The sequence below is a fragment of the Siphateles boraxobius genome, unplaced genomic scaffold (assembly GCF_051911475.1).
Source record: "Siphateles boraxobius isolate OS27281-9 unplaced genomic scaffold, OSU_SipBor_1 3, whole genome shotgun sequence".
Taxonomy (NCBI): domain Eukaryota; kingdom Metazoa; phylum Chordata; class Actinopteri; order Cypriniformes; family Leuciscidae; genus Siphateles; species Siphateles boraxobius.
In genome coordinates this window covers 9,128,802-9,143,718 of record NW_027508919.1, presented here as the reverse complement: position 1 = coordinate 9,143,718, position 14,917 = coordinate 9,128,802, and the positions used below count along the sequence as shown (strand labels likewise).

Sequence of the window (14,917 nt, the reverse complement as noted above, 5' to 3'; positions counted from 1 at the left end):
GGTCAAGATATTATTTTCATTTCCTGGTGCATTTGTTCGCCTAGAAACAGTAGGCCTATCACATAATATAGTATATTACAAATGCATTTTGTGTTCCTTCAGTAAAACTAGGTGTCAGTAATTTAAAAAGATTTTAAAAAAGATTTTTTTTTTTTTAAAGTTACTTGCATTAAAAATATTTAGCTTTGCATGACCATTTTCAACCCTGCCTCAGAAGTCTAAATAGTATAGCAAAAGGGGTCAGTGTATAAATTACCTCCTTTATGATTGGCTAACCTTGAAACTTGATATTTGTTATTCATCATTTCAGGCCAATATGGTTACCAACCTTACCACCTACTCTCACTGTGGCCTTACTTCTGGAAGTATTTTTTTTTTCTCCTTTGGCATTTATTTTGGCAAATATATTGGCAAATTTTCTCCTTTGGCATTTAAAAATTTCAATTAACATCCTTGAACCAAGTCACACAGTTTCAAAATGAATCACTAGATTACAACATTTCAATGTAAAAATGGCCTACACACTGCTCTTTTGAAATAATCGAGTTAAATGTACTATGCCATGGAACGCTTTTGAGAGCTTTTTGTGTTAGACTAAGCCTTTATATACATACTCCACTGTGTGGCTGATGTGAACTATTGGTGAAGTTCAAGTTGTTACTCCTAAGTGCACCTTTACTATCAAAGCTGATCAGGGAAACAGCTACTCATATCATTGCTGTAGGCCTGTGCAAACAATACTAAACCAGCAAACCAGTCTAAAAGGAAGAGGGATCACAAAGAATTTCTCTTGAAACAAAATATTAACATATGCTTTACCTAAACAAACCTAACCTTCTGGTGTTTGGAATATAGTGCACATGCCAAGTTATATTAAATTGCACAAATGTACACCTCAAACAAACACATTATTAACATATCGCCTAACACAGGATCATTTTATCATACACAAAAAGAACACATTTGCTGCTCACTCTGTGTGTCTTAGACAAAACAGGAAGTTGATGCGTTTGCAAATACTCCTCCGCCAACAAAGCCGCAATTAAAATGATTAACATCACGTGGTCAAACCCTGAGGTGCGTTTTGATGAGCAGTTACACTAGTCACCCCAGTGACTGCCTGATGAGCCAGCGTCCCGAAGCCCTCTTGTGCGATACATGTTTGTTTAAAAGCACGATGACGCCAAGTAGTGCTAAACGAGCTGAGCGTGTGGGCTAAGCAGCTGGCTGAGGTCTAGAAGCAGACCTAGATCTGGTTTCTGGGGTCGTGTAGAGGAAATGAGAGGAGAGACGCAGGTCATCTCTCTCTGCTCCTTTGTGAGAAGGCTATTTGCTGGTATGTCATTTTGAGATTGACATCCACCAAAATATTCACAATTGTATTACAACTTAGTATTAGTAGCCACTGTCTGTAAACATTTTTGAAAGGTTCTGAAGAACTTCATATACTAATTGAAAATGATTAGTTTAATTGATTAAACCTTAGCAACTATAAAAGTGACCGGTCCAAAACTTCTGGGTGGTACCGTTGCTGACAGACGAATTTTGTCGGAGATTTTGCCTTTTATGTCGTTTCTTAATATCTCACCTAGATGCATTGGATTTTTTTGTTTGTTTTTTCTGTGTGCTTGATTAAATAAGAGGACAGATGGAGATCTTACTCTTCACTCTTGCTCTCCTCCATGAATTTGAGTTACCCAGCAACATGGAAATGTGTTTCTTTATCTGAGGAGCAGTAAAAGCAGCCACTAGCTACTGTTAGCCACCTGACGCACGCAGCTACACTGTTCAAAAGCTGAAAGCTAGCCAAGAGAAAAGCGAGAACGACAGGCCCCTGACAGAACTTTCCATCTCGTACAGTGCTGCTAATTGCTGGGCTGCGGTGTGCCGTGTGCCGTGGACTGATAAGGATCTCTGTTAAGACCGGATCGGTGAAACGTAGAGGCAGTGAGAGGACACAGATCAGTTTCCACTTTAAGGACGTTCACACTTCAGACTGTCTCAGTCTCTCCAATGCGCCTTTATTATATTGTATTGTATTTTATATTGCATATATGTAATTGTGAGTCATTAATCAAAATTAAAAAAAAAAACTAATTCTGATTGAAATCAATATTTTGGTGGGCTGATAATATTGTATTTTATATCATTTTATTTTTTATTATATGAATGAATAAAAAAAAAGTAATATTCTGTTTTAAATAAATGTCTTGTGTGCTATTGTGAAATTGTATTGTATGTTTTAATATTGTATATTTTATGATCTGTTAATTTATAAATAAATAAAAAAGAAATGCAAATTTTCTGGTGACCAAAGTGTCTTGGTGGCTGAGAATGTTCTATTTTTTTTATTATTTTATGGTTTACATTATTTCAATTTATTGTATATTAGTTTATATTCTAAATTAGTTTATATTATATTTTATATATGAATCATTAATTCGTAAAAAATGTAATACTACTTATCTGATTCTGTTCCTTGGTGTTCTGAGAATATTGTATTGTAATTTTTTTTTAATATTATATTTTGTTATATGAATCATTGGTGAATAAATTTAAATACCAATATTCCGAGTGAGTGTTGAGTGTTGAATGAGTGTTTCTTGGTGGATCGTTCTTTTGGAAAGTGGGTGGATAAAGAGGCAGGTGTCAGGGTTCAGAGTGGGATGTTTATCTCAGTCTAAAGTGGCTTGGCTGTCTTGGGCCTAATGTGTGTGTAAATCAGTCGGCAGAGATGGAGGCTCTGGCAAGCTCCCACCATAGTTCACTCAAACTCAGAGCTCTTTACAACCCAGTCTCTCTCTCCTCATCAAACTTAGCTGTTCTTTATGGTCATTAACTGCCTCTCTCCATCACTCACTGTGTGTTTGTGCGTGTCTTGGGATGCACTGAAACTGAGTTTGGAGCTAGGGGGAGAAAATTTGATTCATGATGTCAAACCAATATCACTATTTTAGTGTAATAGTGACCAACTGAAAACGTGAGAACTAAATAGATAATAAATAATATATGTCAGCCCAGTCTGCAGATGATGTCAGGTGGTTTTATATTGTGGTCATTGTTGGAATGTAACCACCTTTCTTATTTCCTCTGATCTTTTCTTTCTCTCAATACAGCACTGCGAAGTACAACGTTCTTACGTTCCTGCCTCGGTTCTTGTACTCTCAGTTCAGAAGAGCAGCCAACTCCTTTTTCCTCTTCATCGCACTTCTGCAGGTAAGACTGCAATGTCAATCCTTCAGGGCAGGAGGACTGATAACAAGCTGGAGAGATTAGGACTGTCAGCTCAGCTCTCATGGTCGCAGATAGACATCTGTCGGATTCCCTGACACTCTGTGAACAGATACTGGGTTTCTTAAGTATATGGGACTGATAAAAGAGCAGGGTGAAATCGATCTCTGGTTCAGATCAATCAATCAATCAAACCGACAGTCAAACCAAGTGTGAAAACCTCAGTGTTATAGTGCATTATATTACACACGTGAACACAAACGCTACTAGCAACACAAGGTCGTGTTGCATTCGAAATGGTTTCAGAGTGCACAATAACGCATTAAATTGACCAAAAGTGAAAGACATTTATAATTTCTATTTCCAATAAATGTTTAACTTTCTATTCTCCTTGAATCCTGAAAAAAAGTACTTGGACAGCTTTGCAGCCTTGAAGAGCATAATAGACATTAAAAACATTTTTTTTTAAAACTTACCGACCCCAAACCTCTGAATGGTAGTTCACTGTATTTATTTCTTTTGAAACTTTAACAAATTTTGGCTCCACTGCCTCAGCATCTGTGTAATTATCAGACGGCGCAGTCACTGAGGGCTCCTGAGTGTTATAAACGGGCTGTTCTTTTAGAGACTGAAGGGACCACGAATCCACCACCAAACAACCCATGGTGACCCTGTGGATGCACATTAAATGAATGCCTCTGTTTTAAGGTAGCTGAAGCGATGACCTGTGGGAAAAGCGAGATAAAGAAAGGAGAGTAAAACAGAGAGAGTCGGATGGCTTCAAAATGCAGGCTCGGTGTATCTTCATTACGCCTCTGTCAATGCAGTGACCTTGAATGAACAGGCGTAGTGTGAACGAGAAAAACAGCAGGGATGGGTGTGTTGTGGCAATAAGGGGGCCAAGGTGACCATCTGATGTTTATTGATGCGGTTTCATCAAAACTGCTCACTTCCATCACACTGCTGCTTTTGGAAATGCCATCATAATCAATGAGACATTTTGATATTGACACCAAGGTTCCATGATGATCGAGTGCTCTAGTTTTCTACGCCACTGTGGTTTGGTTGTGAGCGTACTCTCCTGTTTAAGTGAAACGTAATGCAGAAGGGAAAGTGTGTTGGCGTCAGGTTAAAAGGAGTCCGTTTCGGGTTTCCTATTGTATATCTCTGCATTCTTGGCCTCTTACTGAACCGGTCACAGCTCTGACACTTTATCTGATAGGGACAATTTCCAAAGACGTTCCGTTTTTTGATATGTAAAGTAAACTCTGTGAGTTTTGCCAAAATCAGGAGATAAATTGTTGAAGTTTAATCAAGTTCTTGTGGTATGAATTATATATGCTTGTGGACCCTATCCAACTGCCTGACCGACACCTAACCCAGCCTGGACCAGTCTGGAAATTCATGCTGGTCTAAGCTGATCTCTTCAGCAGGGTAGACAGATATGTCACATGCTGACTTCTAAACATCCATCAGTCACTGCTCCTGACTTTCTGATGGTTATTGCCATTCCCTTAGGTTGCTTTCTTGACATCCCGGTGATAAATACACACACCACCGGGATGTAGACCCTCAGGCTGTGTTATGATTCCTGGAGAACAAAACAAGAGCAGTTCATCAAAACCCCTGAGCCTTTCTCCTGAGGTGTCTGCAAGGCTTTAATTATTTTGTGTTTGCATTCTGGCCCTGTAGGTGACAGGGTTTGTATATCGTGTTGTACATGTGTAAATGTCCATGTTTTGATTTTGATTTTGTGGAGGGAGGGATTAAAGACTGTAATTCATGTCGCTATTTTATTTTTTTCTCCGCAGCAAATCCCTGATGTGTCACCGACAGGACGATGGACAACGCTGGTGCCGTTACTCTTCATCCTGGTGGTGGCAGCAGTGAAAGAGATTATAGAAGACCTGGTGAGAGCATTAAAACATTTTTGATGTTACAATAACTTGCTGAATAAACGCAGAAAAACATGTGAACTCCTTTATACAGATGGTCAGATGTTCTTGCGTCCACTGAAGCTCAAGATGCTCTTTGAACTATCTTAAGTCGTGCTGGACAACAAATCAGTAGTTTGTCATGAAGTAATAGCGAAATTGAGCAGACATACAAATACTGTTTGTTCTTAATATCACTCACCTTTTTCAGTTTATCTTAATGACTTTTTGTTGTTTGCTGTAGGGATGATTTTTAATGAGAGAGAACTGTGCTTTACTTGAGTCATGCTTTCTGTAGATTTTATTCACCCTTGCCCTCACAGGTGTTATATTATCTGAGTCAGTTTTTAGACTTTGTTCAGGTATACCTCCTTTACTCTTCCTGATAATTCAATCTCACACTCTCTGGTGATCACGTACATGGCAGAATAGATCTCTCTCCCATTAGCTAAAACACTTTCCACTTTCCAGTCAATAAGCTTTTCTTTTTTGCCTTACCTGAACTATCGTCTCATTCCAAGACCTCTTTACATAGAAATTTACATAGAGGAATGAATACTGAGATAAAATCACCAGCCCAACTATCCACCATAGTGCTATGAACTTGAAAATAGTGCCTGCTGTCCCGGCTCCCGCTGGACAGCCATCCGATCACATCACGTTGGATGCTGTGGTCAGAATAACCAGCTCAGCATTTTATATGGGTCTCTGATGTGTTATTCAAATCTGAGAGGTCAAGACTAGCTCTGGAAGTGAAGGTCATTTGATAAATTCACCACTCTGCTGTCATGTACTGCTTTGCTGTGAATGGTCAGATGAACTTTGCATTTTCCCACCTTTCAAGTAAAAACAAGCTATAGTATTTTAGAGGTATCCCATAAGGCGAAAAAAGGGCTTCTATTGTTACTAGCTAGCTAGCTTTTTTTCAGACTTTAATGGCTTTTTTTTGTATTTAAAGGAATAGATCACCAGAAAAATAAAATTGTCATTTACTCAACCTTTAATGTTGTTTTTTAAGTCTCTTATGCTTACCAAGGCTGGATATATTTGATCAAAAATACAGTAAAATCCTTAATATTGTGCAACTTTGACGATTTAAAATAACTTTGTTGTAAATTTAACTTGGTTGTATTTCCATCTGTTCTAAAAAGTAAATGATTCCTGTTACGACAGTTGAATTTTCAGGAACCATTCATTCTATTATACTGATTTGGTGCCTAATGAACATTTCAAAAGAACAACAATTAATTGAAATAGTAAAGACATGTGTCATCGACAAAATATTTCTTTTACTTTTGATAAATTTGAATGCATCTTTGCTGACTAAAAGTATTAATTTATAAAAAAAATATATATATATATATATATATATATATATATATATATATATAATTTCTTTCCCCAAACTTTTAACAGTTGTGTAAAGTCACACTTTTTGTTTGGTACTTTCTTACTGTGTCTTTTTATATGAGTTTCAAAAGAAGCCAGCAGGCTCTGCTATAATCCTTAACCCGTCATAATCCGGCATCTCTAACAAAGATGGAGTCTAACAAAGAGGTGACGCACCAGTGCTCTCCACACCGTGGCCTGCTTATCAGCTGCACCCCACTGTACTCCGCTAATCCAGCTGGGATTTGGTGCTGCATTTTACCACAAACCCAAACGGCTGTCTCCTCTTCCCTTTGGGGCCTTGTTTTACTGTTACGTATTCCTTCCTCTTGCTCTTATTTTCACTGCAGACAAGCCATCAGTTAGATTAGATGCATAATTAAATCATCGCTTCCCTCCACAGAGCCTGATCTCTGCTCTGTTGTGGTAAAGGGAAGAGTAGGGGAGATGGAAACTGAGGAGAGTGTGAGAAAGGGAAAGACTGAGTTATCCAACACTGCACCAGAGCTGATCTGGATGATGAATGGGATGTGAGACCTGAGAACTTTTTCTTTCTCCTGCAGAGTCTGAGGGGACGTCATGTGACATGGGCTGCTCAATAAGCTCTCCAGTAATATGAAGGCTGTTTGTCACATTTCATATCCTTTTAATATAATATAAATTTTAGAGAGATGCAAGAAGGGATAACGGGAAAGGAAAAAGGCTGGAGATACAGTCTCTTTAATGGCAGCCTGCAATGATATTTTTATTAGCAACAGTTTTTTTTTCACTTAATTTTTATTTTATTTTAATTTAAACAGACATATTGTGTATATATATCAGTGTTATTTTAGTATTGAGATGCTGTTATATTTTTATTAATATTGAATTTGTTTTCTAATATTGAATTAATATTTTTAGTAATATTCAAGTTTTAGTAATTTTTGTTGTTGTCTGTAGTTTTTATTCATTTGTTTTTCAGTTTTAGTTATTTTACATTTCTGCTATTTATTTATTTTATGCATCAAGTTCTAAATAAAAGCCTAACAGCATATTAACTAGTCATCCTGGATGAATAGAGGTGACATGGGACATATTTTACCGGTGTTGGCCGGGAGGATATTTAGGCAATCAGAGAGCACTGGAGGCAAGAGCACAGATGTATACAGTATGTTGTGCTTTTAGAGGCTAATCGGGGTTTTCAGATCGCTCTCACTCATTTACATTCATTTAAAGTGTTTCAGTTTAAAGCAGGTCAAACAGCTCTTGTAATATGGCACAGAAAAAAGTGCCTCAACAGGCTCTTCTCTTTTCGATTAGCACAATTTTATTGATCATTATACCTGTAAAACATCACTCTTTTGCTAAATAGAGGTTTTATTTTTTTCTTATGACTTTGTGTTGATTTCATGCTGTATTTACATTCTGGTAGTAATTGTGTGCTTGTAAAAGCAAATATAGTATACTTTTATTGTTGATATTTAGGGATTTTCTCTTTTTTACTTTCATGCTATATCCACTTGGTAAAGTTTTTATATATATATTTAAATTATTTTCTTATTTTATTGGAATCGATCACATTTCGGATTACACTTTAGCAGAAAATTATAAAATCTAGACATGTCCATCTATCTAAAACTATTTAAGTTTTTTCAGTTGAGGCTCATTTGATTTATTTATTTTTTAATTAGAATTTGTATTTGTTTTTTTTTCAGAAACGCCACAAAGCTGATAATGTTGTTAACAAGAAAGAAACACAAGGTAAGACATTTGTTTGCTCTCTGGTCTTAACCCAATATATTTGTCTGATTAGATCAATTTTCTTCCCTAATTTCCTATTGAAACAAAGTTGAGATTGGACGTAAACAATTTTTTTATATATAAATAGGCAGTAATGTTAGTTTACAGACATGAGGTAGTTAAGACATTTTCCTTCTAGAGAGAAATTGAATGGTCCAAGAATTAGACATGTGCATAAGTAGAGGATGAGTCATCAGTGATTAGGGACAAGAACCAATGGTGCCAGGACCCTATTGGAATTGCTGATATATAGGGTGCTTCTCAAACAGAAGGCTGCTTCCTACTGAGGCTGTGTCCTTCCTAGTCCACTCCTTCGAAGGCTTGTTGGCTAGAGTCCTCCTCAGCATTAAACGCTTGAGTGAGAGGAAGAGTTGTATAGTGTGTATATAGACTGTATAGTGTGGGTGATTTTAAATTGGCAAAGGATACGTCCGATACGTCCTTCAAAACAGCCCGAATGAAGGACGCAAAACGAAAGCTGCGTTCCAAGGATGCTTCAAATTGAGTTGGCCTTCGGCGAAGTTTGATGATTTGGCAGTCGAAATTTGCAGCCTTCATAGGATACAACCTTCCGTTTGAGAAGTACCCATAGTATCATGGTGTCTTAGTTCGGTCTTTCTTTTCTTTACATACTGCCTTTCCTGTTGGTGATTTGTTCTCTCTTTCTCTCTCTTTCAGTATTGAGGAACGGCGCTTGGGAGATTGTACATTGGGAGAAGGTACTGCAGCAGATGGTGTTCCCTCATACCGACTGCTTCATTGAGCTCCAGAACGAAAACAAGTTGACATACTCTTAGAAAGAGAGTGAGAGAGGAGTATGCATATAAAGATGCCCTCTTGTGTAAACCAGAGCAGGTTTGGTTTCAAAAACAAATGCTTTGGTGTTTTCTGTAGAGGTTTCTTCCCTCTCCACTCTTTTTCTTTTGTTGATACTCAACTCTCTCCTTTAGGTCGAGGCAAAGGGGTAGAATCTAGCCAGGCTGCTGCTTACGTGCGGTCACCATAGAGATCTTAATAAAGCCAGACACAGAGCAGCTTTTTAATGTGTTAATAGAGAGTAGAGCTAATTACCTTGACAGAAACACACAGTCCATAATTATAATCATAAGGCAAAAGGAAATGGCTGGAGATATAATTACCTGGTGCCTGGGCACTCATTACAGTTTGCTATATTAGTGCACATCTGCAAGAGGGCATTAACATGTGCCCTGATTACCTCACAATGTCACAGAATAGGATGTGATGTCATCAACCATGACTTCTCACAGTTGCTTCCTTTTAGTATATTATTTTCTGAATCTGCAATTCTTCTAAGTGCTGCTAGAATGGACGATCTAGCAAAATAGCTTTCTGCTTTAGTTCTCATTCAATCTAGTTTTATGGAGCTTGTCGCCCATCATTTTATGAAACCCCACTGTGACACACTTTTGAATTACAGTGCACAGAATGAATAAAGCATTTTTAATATACTAATAAATGGTATATCAACTTGTGCATATTTAAGTAGCTCTCCACTTCGAATCAAAATAGCAGCTATGAAGCTGCGTCCTCCTACTGGATTAGGGCTATTAAGATGATTAAAAATGCAAATCCACAAAGATAAATTGTTTATTTGTATCACAGAGAATGTTATTGATGAAATGGCCTCATTTTAAATGACAGGCGCAAATGAGGGCTTGTGTTGTGTATAGATCCAAGCACTTCCTGAATGAAATGTGTGAAATGCATCAAATATGAATGCATCTTTCTTGCCAGTGTCAGCCAGATGTATTTGCTGTAGTAAAATATTATTTCTCTGCTTTTGCCAGTGGCTGCTAGTTTGATTTGAAGGTTTTGAATTGATAACTAGTTTGTGTCTTACAGGTTGTTGTTGGAGACATAGTTAAAGTTAATGGCAAAGATTTCATACCAGCAGATGCTATACTGCTGTCGTCCAGGTAGACGAGTCCACGTCATCAGAAGGGACCCTGTCCATCCTTATGCCCCTGTCTTACACTCAACACCCAAAGGAAGTGATGATTAATAGGCTAATAAGATAACCCTGAGATAAGGCCCAACAGTAAATCAATGCAGTGACATTATACTGCAAAAGGTTTTTAAGATTCTGCCATTGTTTACTTGCCTTAAGTTGTTCCAAACCCAAAAGTCACACGGGTTTAGAATGAATAAATAAAATCAATTCATTTTTGGAGGAGTTGTTCTTTAATGAGTTGAATAAGTCAAAATCAACACTTCCTTTTGCGGATGTTTGCTTATTGATTAATACTGACCTGATGACATTGTTCAACATTATCCTCTTCACTGTCAAAATCCATTTGCCATTTGCTTCAAGTTGTCCCAAAGATTCAAGGGTCTTTCAGACATGTATATCAAGTACAGATATCAGTAATTTGGCATTTTAATTGTTTTTTCCCCCGCTTTACTGATGGTTTAGCTTGGTTCGAATGGGTTTTGAGCAGTGGATATTGTTTTTTTTTTCCTCTGTAAAGATTAAACATTTGTGTGTTTGTGTCTCTCTTCCCTGTCTTGGTCTATGTGCTCTTCCTCTTCTATCCATCTTATGTCCTTTCCTTCCTCTCATCTCCACCTGTCACCCTCTCCTCCCACCTCATGTGATAAACAACCGTCTCCTGACTTCACTCGTGTCATTCCCCTTGCACCGGGGCTGCTGTGTAAATGAAGGTTTCGGTAGGGGAGGTAGTCCGAGCAGCCAATGGAGATCACCTCCCAGCCGACCTCATCCTTCTGTCCTCCAGGTCAGGAACAGCTCCGTTCTGCATGTGGGTCTAGTGGGAAGGGGGTGCACAGGTGGAAAGAATATTTTCCTCTCTCCAATTTTTTTTGCCTTGTGCTTTTTGTTTTTATCAGCTTTTGATGTTATTCTTAGTTATGCCATTTTTCTTTTTAGCCATTCTATAAATCTTTATATCTGTATTAAAAAAAATTGACTTTAAACTATAAACATTTGTGATACTTATATCGATGTATATATAGGAGTTAAGACCTGTAGTATTTTCTGGCAAATATACAGTATATTGGAATACACATCAGAGTAGTAAAAATATATTACTATTTTACTAAAACATTTTAATGCAAGAAAAAATTAACCATCCATTTTTCTTTAAGGTTCTTGCTTTCAAATCATGAGACATGGATCACAAAAATAGTCTTTAGGAAACTTAATGGCCATATAAAAAGTGCATTGAAATCTGTTTTATTTCATTTATTTTAAGACCACCAGCAAAATTATCCTGAATATGCCTTGTTGTATATTAAGTATATTGTCAGCCACATCATAGCTGCGTGTCATTTAGAAGGCTGCGTCACTGGAGGTCACATTTGTAGGCTGCATATGTCATAAAGAATGTCTTATTTCAGAACAGTAACCATTATAAAATTGGCTGATATTTCTAGTGAAGCATAAATTGTTGTCATTTCTTAATGACTTTGGAATGTAGCGGTCAGTTTACTGAAATGAAGCAGCCTCATTGCTGCTTGTTCATCTGTTCATCTCCCAACAGAAAATTCTGATGAAGCCCTTTCCTTTTAACTGGGCAGTTGTGTATTACAGACCTTTGTTTTATGCTGGAGATGCTTCAGCATGTGCACACAAGAAAAAAACAAAGCGCTTCTCTCACACAGCTAGAGGAAAGGCCCATTGAATGACTGTAAATGTCACAGCTGTTTGCACAATGCATGGTTTCAGCAGGAGCTCGAACTCTGATTTCACTCTCTGCATGCGGTCACATCACCACAATGTACAGTATTGTGATGTACCTTTATAGAAACTTGCATTGTTTGTACACCAAATCTGAGATAAAATGTTCTTTCACTCATATAAATGTGACATTTTGGCGGGGACTATTGACACCCATTTTTGTTTTATATAGAAGTTATCTTTTATGATAACTTGTTTTAAGACCAGCTTTTCTGTAGAAGCCTTCTATCGTTTATTTAAGGAGAGATGTGTAACAGCTTTGGCCCTGTGTACTCGCTATCCTGCTTTTACTCTTCCCTGTATTAATACTGAATGTTCATTTGTCTGATGTGCTGCATCTTTCCTTTGTTGCATGTGGAGGATGTCACTAAAACAGCAGAATGCATGGCCGTAAACAAAGATGCATTGACTGAAAGTTTCCTAATGAGTGCAAAATAAAGGTTCTGAGGGTGTCCAATTAGAGCTATGTTTTTCGTTTTCAGTCCAAGTACTGAAATGCTTTATGCAGTTTGGGGAAATATGCTGCCCATTGGATTTTCCTTACTGAAATAAGTAATGACATACAATTTTAACCAAAAAGTACTTTCTCTTGAAAACAAAGCATCTTTGATTATAGGGCTTCATTTAGCTGTTTAGTTTTGAATGAGGTGAACCAACTTTTAGTTATTATTAATTATATATATTAAACTTGATGTAGTTACATATTTTTTGATCAATGTCATGTAGTTGTTTTACATGATATTTTAAGATATACTACCGTTTAAAAGTCTTGTGGTCACCAAGGCTGCATTTATTTGATCGAAAAACAGTAATATTGTGACAGTATTTCAAGTCGAAATAACTGTTTTTTATTTCTAATATATTTTAAAATTTAATTTACTACTGTGGTCGCAAGGTTGAATTTTCAATTTTCAAAAGCATCATTACTCCAGTCTTCAATCTCACATGATTCCATACACAATCATTCTAATACGCTATTTATATATTTTTTTTATAAAAAAAATTTTTTTTGTTAAAACCATAATGCTTTTTAGTAGTCTTTGGGGAATAGAAATTTAAAAAGAACAGTATTTATTTGAAATGGAAATTATTTGTAACATTATAAATGTCTTTACTGTCATTTTATGATCAATTTAAAGTGTCCTTTAAAAATGCATCAAAATCTTACTGTCCCCAAACTTTTTAACGGTAGTGTATAACTTTATATTAGCATTTCATATAGTTAATTAAACTGCAAACCATTCTTATGCTAGAGTATGTAATCCATTATTTTCCATAATATTGCTGTTTATCCCAGTGAACCTCAAGGAATGTGCTACATTGAGACCTCAAATCTGGATGGAGAAACTAATCTCAAGATAAGACAGGTGAATTATTTGTTCTTTTCATGTTATACCTGCGGTTGTTCTCTACATTTAGATTAGTTTATCAGTATGAATTTTATCACTTTTTTGTGTAAACGTGTGTTTTTTGTTATACTCAGGGTCTGCAGATCACTGCGGACATTAAGGACATTGACAATCTGATGCGTCTCTCCGGACGGATGGAATGTGAGAGTCCCAACAGACACCTCTATGAGTTTGTGGGCAATATTCGCCTGGATGGACACAGGTAAGAGAAGAGAAAAATTGCCTTGTGAAATTTGGCTTGAGGTGAAAGAAAGAAAAGCAGAAATGCTGAGGCTGACTTCAGCCTTGTATTTTATTAGTCTGAAATATTGGTGAGCAAGTGACAAGTTAATTTCTGCAAGATGGATTCGATTGAAGTTGAAGAATTAAAATTACTCCCTGATATTTTCGAGGCAGACTATTAGAGGGCAGGTTTAAAAGTGTATTGATGTTTAGCGAGGAACAAAGCTGTACTTTTATACAATCATAAATTGTTGTGTTTTCATTAAACCTAGCTTGGTGCAGTAATCTGTATCAAACATCACATTCTCCTTCTGTTATGCTTAATGTTTTTGGTGGAATTCATTGTTTAAAGTTGTCGAATGGCGGAATAGTCAAATTGTCATGTTTCCTCCATATTTAGCACTCTACCACTGGGTCCTGATCAGATTTTGCCGCGAGGAGCTCAACTCAGGAACACACAGTGGGTGCACGGTATCGTGGTCTACACAGGACACGACACCAAACTCATGCAGGTGAGTTGGCCGTTTCAGTCCACTTTAGTCATATCCCAAATCCAGCTTTATTCTGAGAAACCATGATGATTTGTGTCCTCCAGAACTCCACACGCCCGCCTCTGAAGCTTTCCAATGTGGAGCGCATCACCAACTTTCAGATCCTCGTGCTTTTCGGCTGTCTCTTGGCCATCTCGTTGGTTTGTTCCATCGGCCAGACCATCTGGAAGTATCAGTACGGCAATGACGCCTGGTACATGGATCTCAACTGTAAGAACCAGATCTCCCCTTCCTTCTGTCATGCTAGACCGCTTGCGCGTCTATGTGTGCTTTCATTTTTTTCGTCAGTAATTTTTGTCTTCCCTTTATGTAACATGCAACAAATATGCATTGCATATGTGAATATTTGTCAATAAAAAGGGAAAGGAGAATCTTTCCCTTTTAGTTCTAATATGCATAGACACGTGAATGTATAAATGGTTGAATATCACAAACGCTGCTGTACTATTTTTCGTTCGTTTTGTTATCAGCTTCCTTTCTAACATTCTGTTTGGTTTGTGTTTTTTGTTTCTTTGTTGTTGTCATTTTCTTAACAGCTCCAGGTAACAACCATTTAAACCCCTTGGCCATCTGTGAATGACCCCTCCTTACTAACCCCTAACTGAAGCTCAGCTTTTGCTAAGCTACCGAAGCCACTTATATGGTTGCCCTACTTTGAGAGGGTAATTGCAGAGGACTGCACAC

General features: G+C 37.3%; 1 protein-coding gene across 9 annotated transcripts in view; it reads left to right on the top strand.

Moving 5' to 3' along the window:
• atp8a1 (ATPase phospholipid transporting 8A1) overlaps nt 1-14,917 on the top strand; it is a 124,382-nt gene that overhangs the window by 27,438 nt on the left and 82,027 nt on the right. For 7 of the 9 annotated variants that reach the window (XR_013210353.1, XM_077247791.1, XM_077247794.1 and 4 more), the window contains exons 3-11: nt 3,117-3,216; nt 5,043-5,141; nt 8,249-8,294; nt 9,012-9,052; nt 11,016-11,089; nt 13,349-13,418; nt 13,535-13,662; nt 14,083-14,194; nt 14,278-14,443. Coding sequence is in view for 8 of the 9 variants with exons in the window: in XM_077247791.1 (XP_077103906.1) it covers nt 3,117-3,216; nt 5,043-5,141; nt 8,249-8,294; nt 9,012-9,052; nt 11,016-11,089; nt 13,349-13,418; nt 13,535-13,662; nt 14,083-14,194; nt 14,278-14,443 (836 nt within the window). In the remaining variant the exon portion in view is untranslated. Of the gene's footprint in view, nt 1-3,116; nt 3,217-5,042; nt 5,142-8,248; nt 8,295-9,011; nt 9,053-10,196; nt 10,271-11,015; nt 11,090-13,348; nt 13,419-13,534; nt 13,663-14,082; nt 14,195-14,277; nt 14,444-14,917 lie in introns of all 9 variants that reach the window. The other 2 variants (XM_077247792.1, XM_077247790.1) reach the window with 1 other exon arrangement.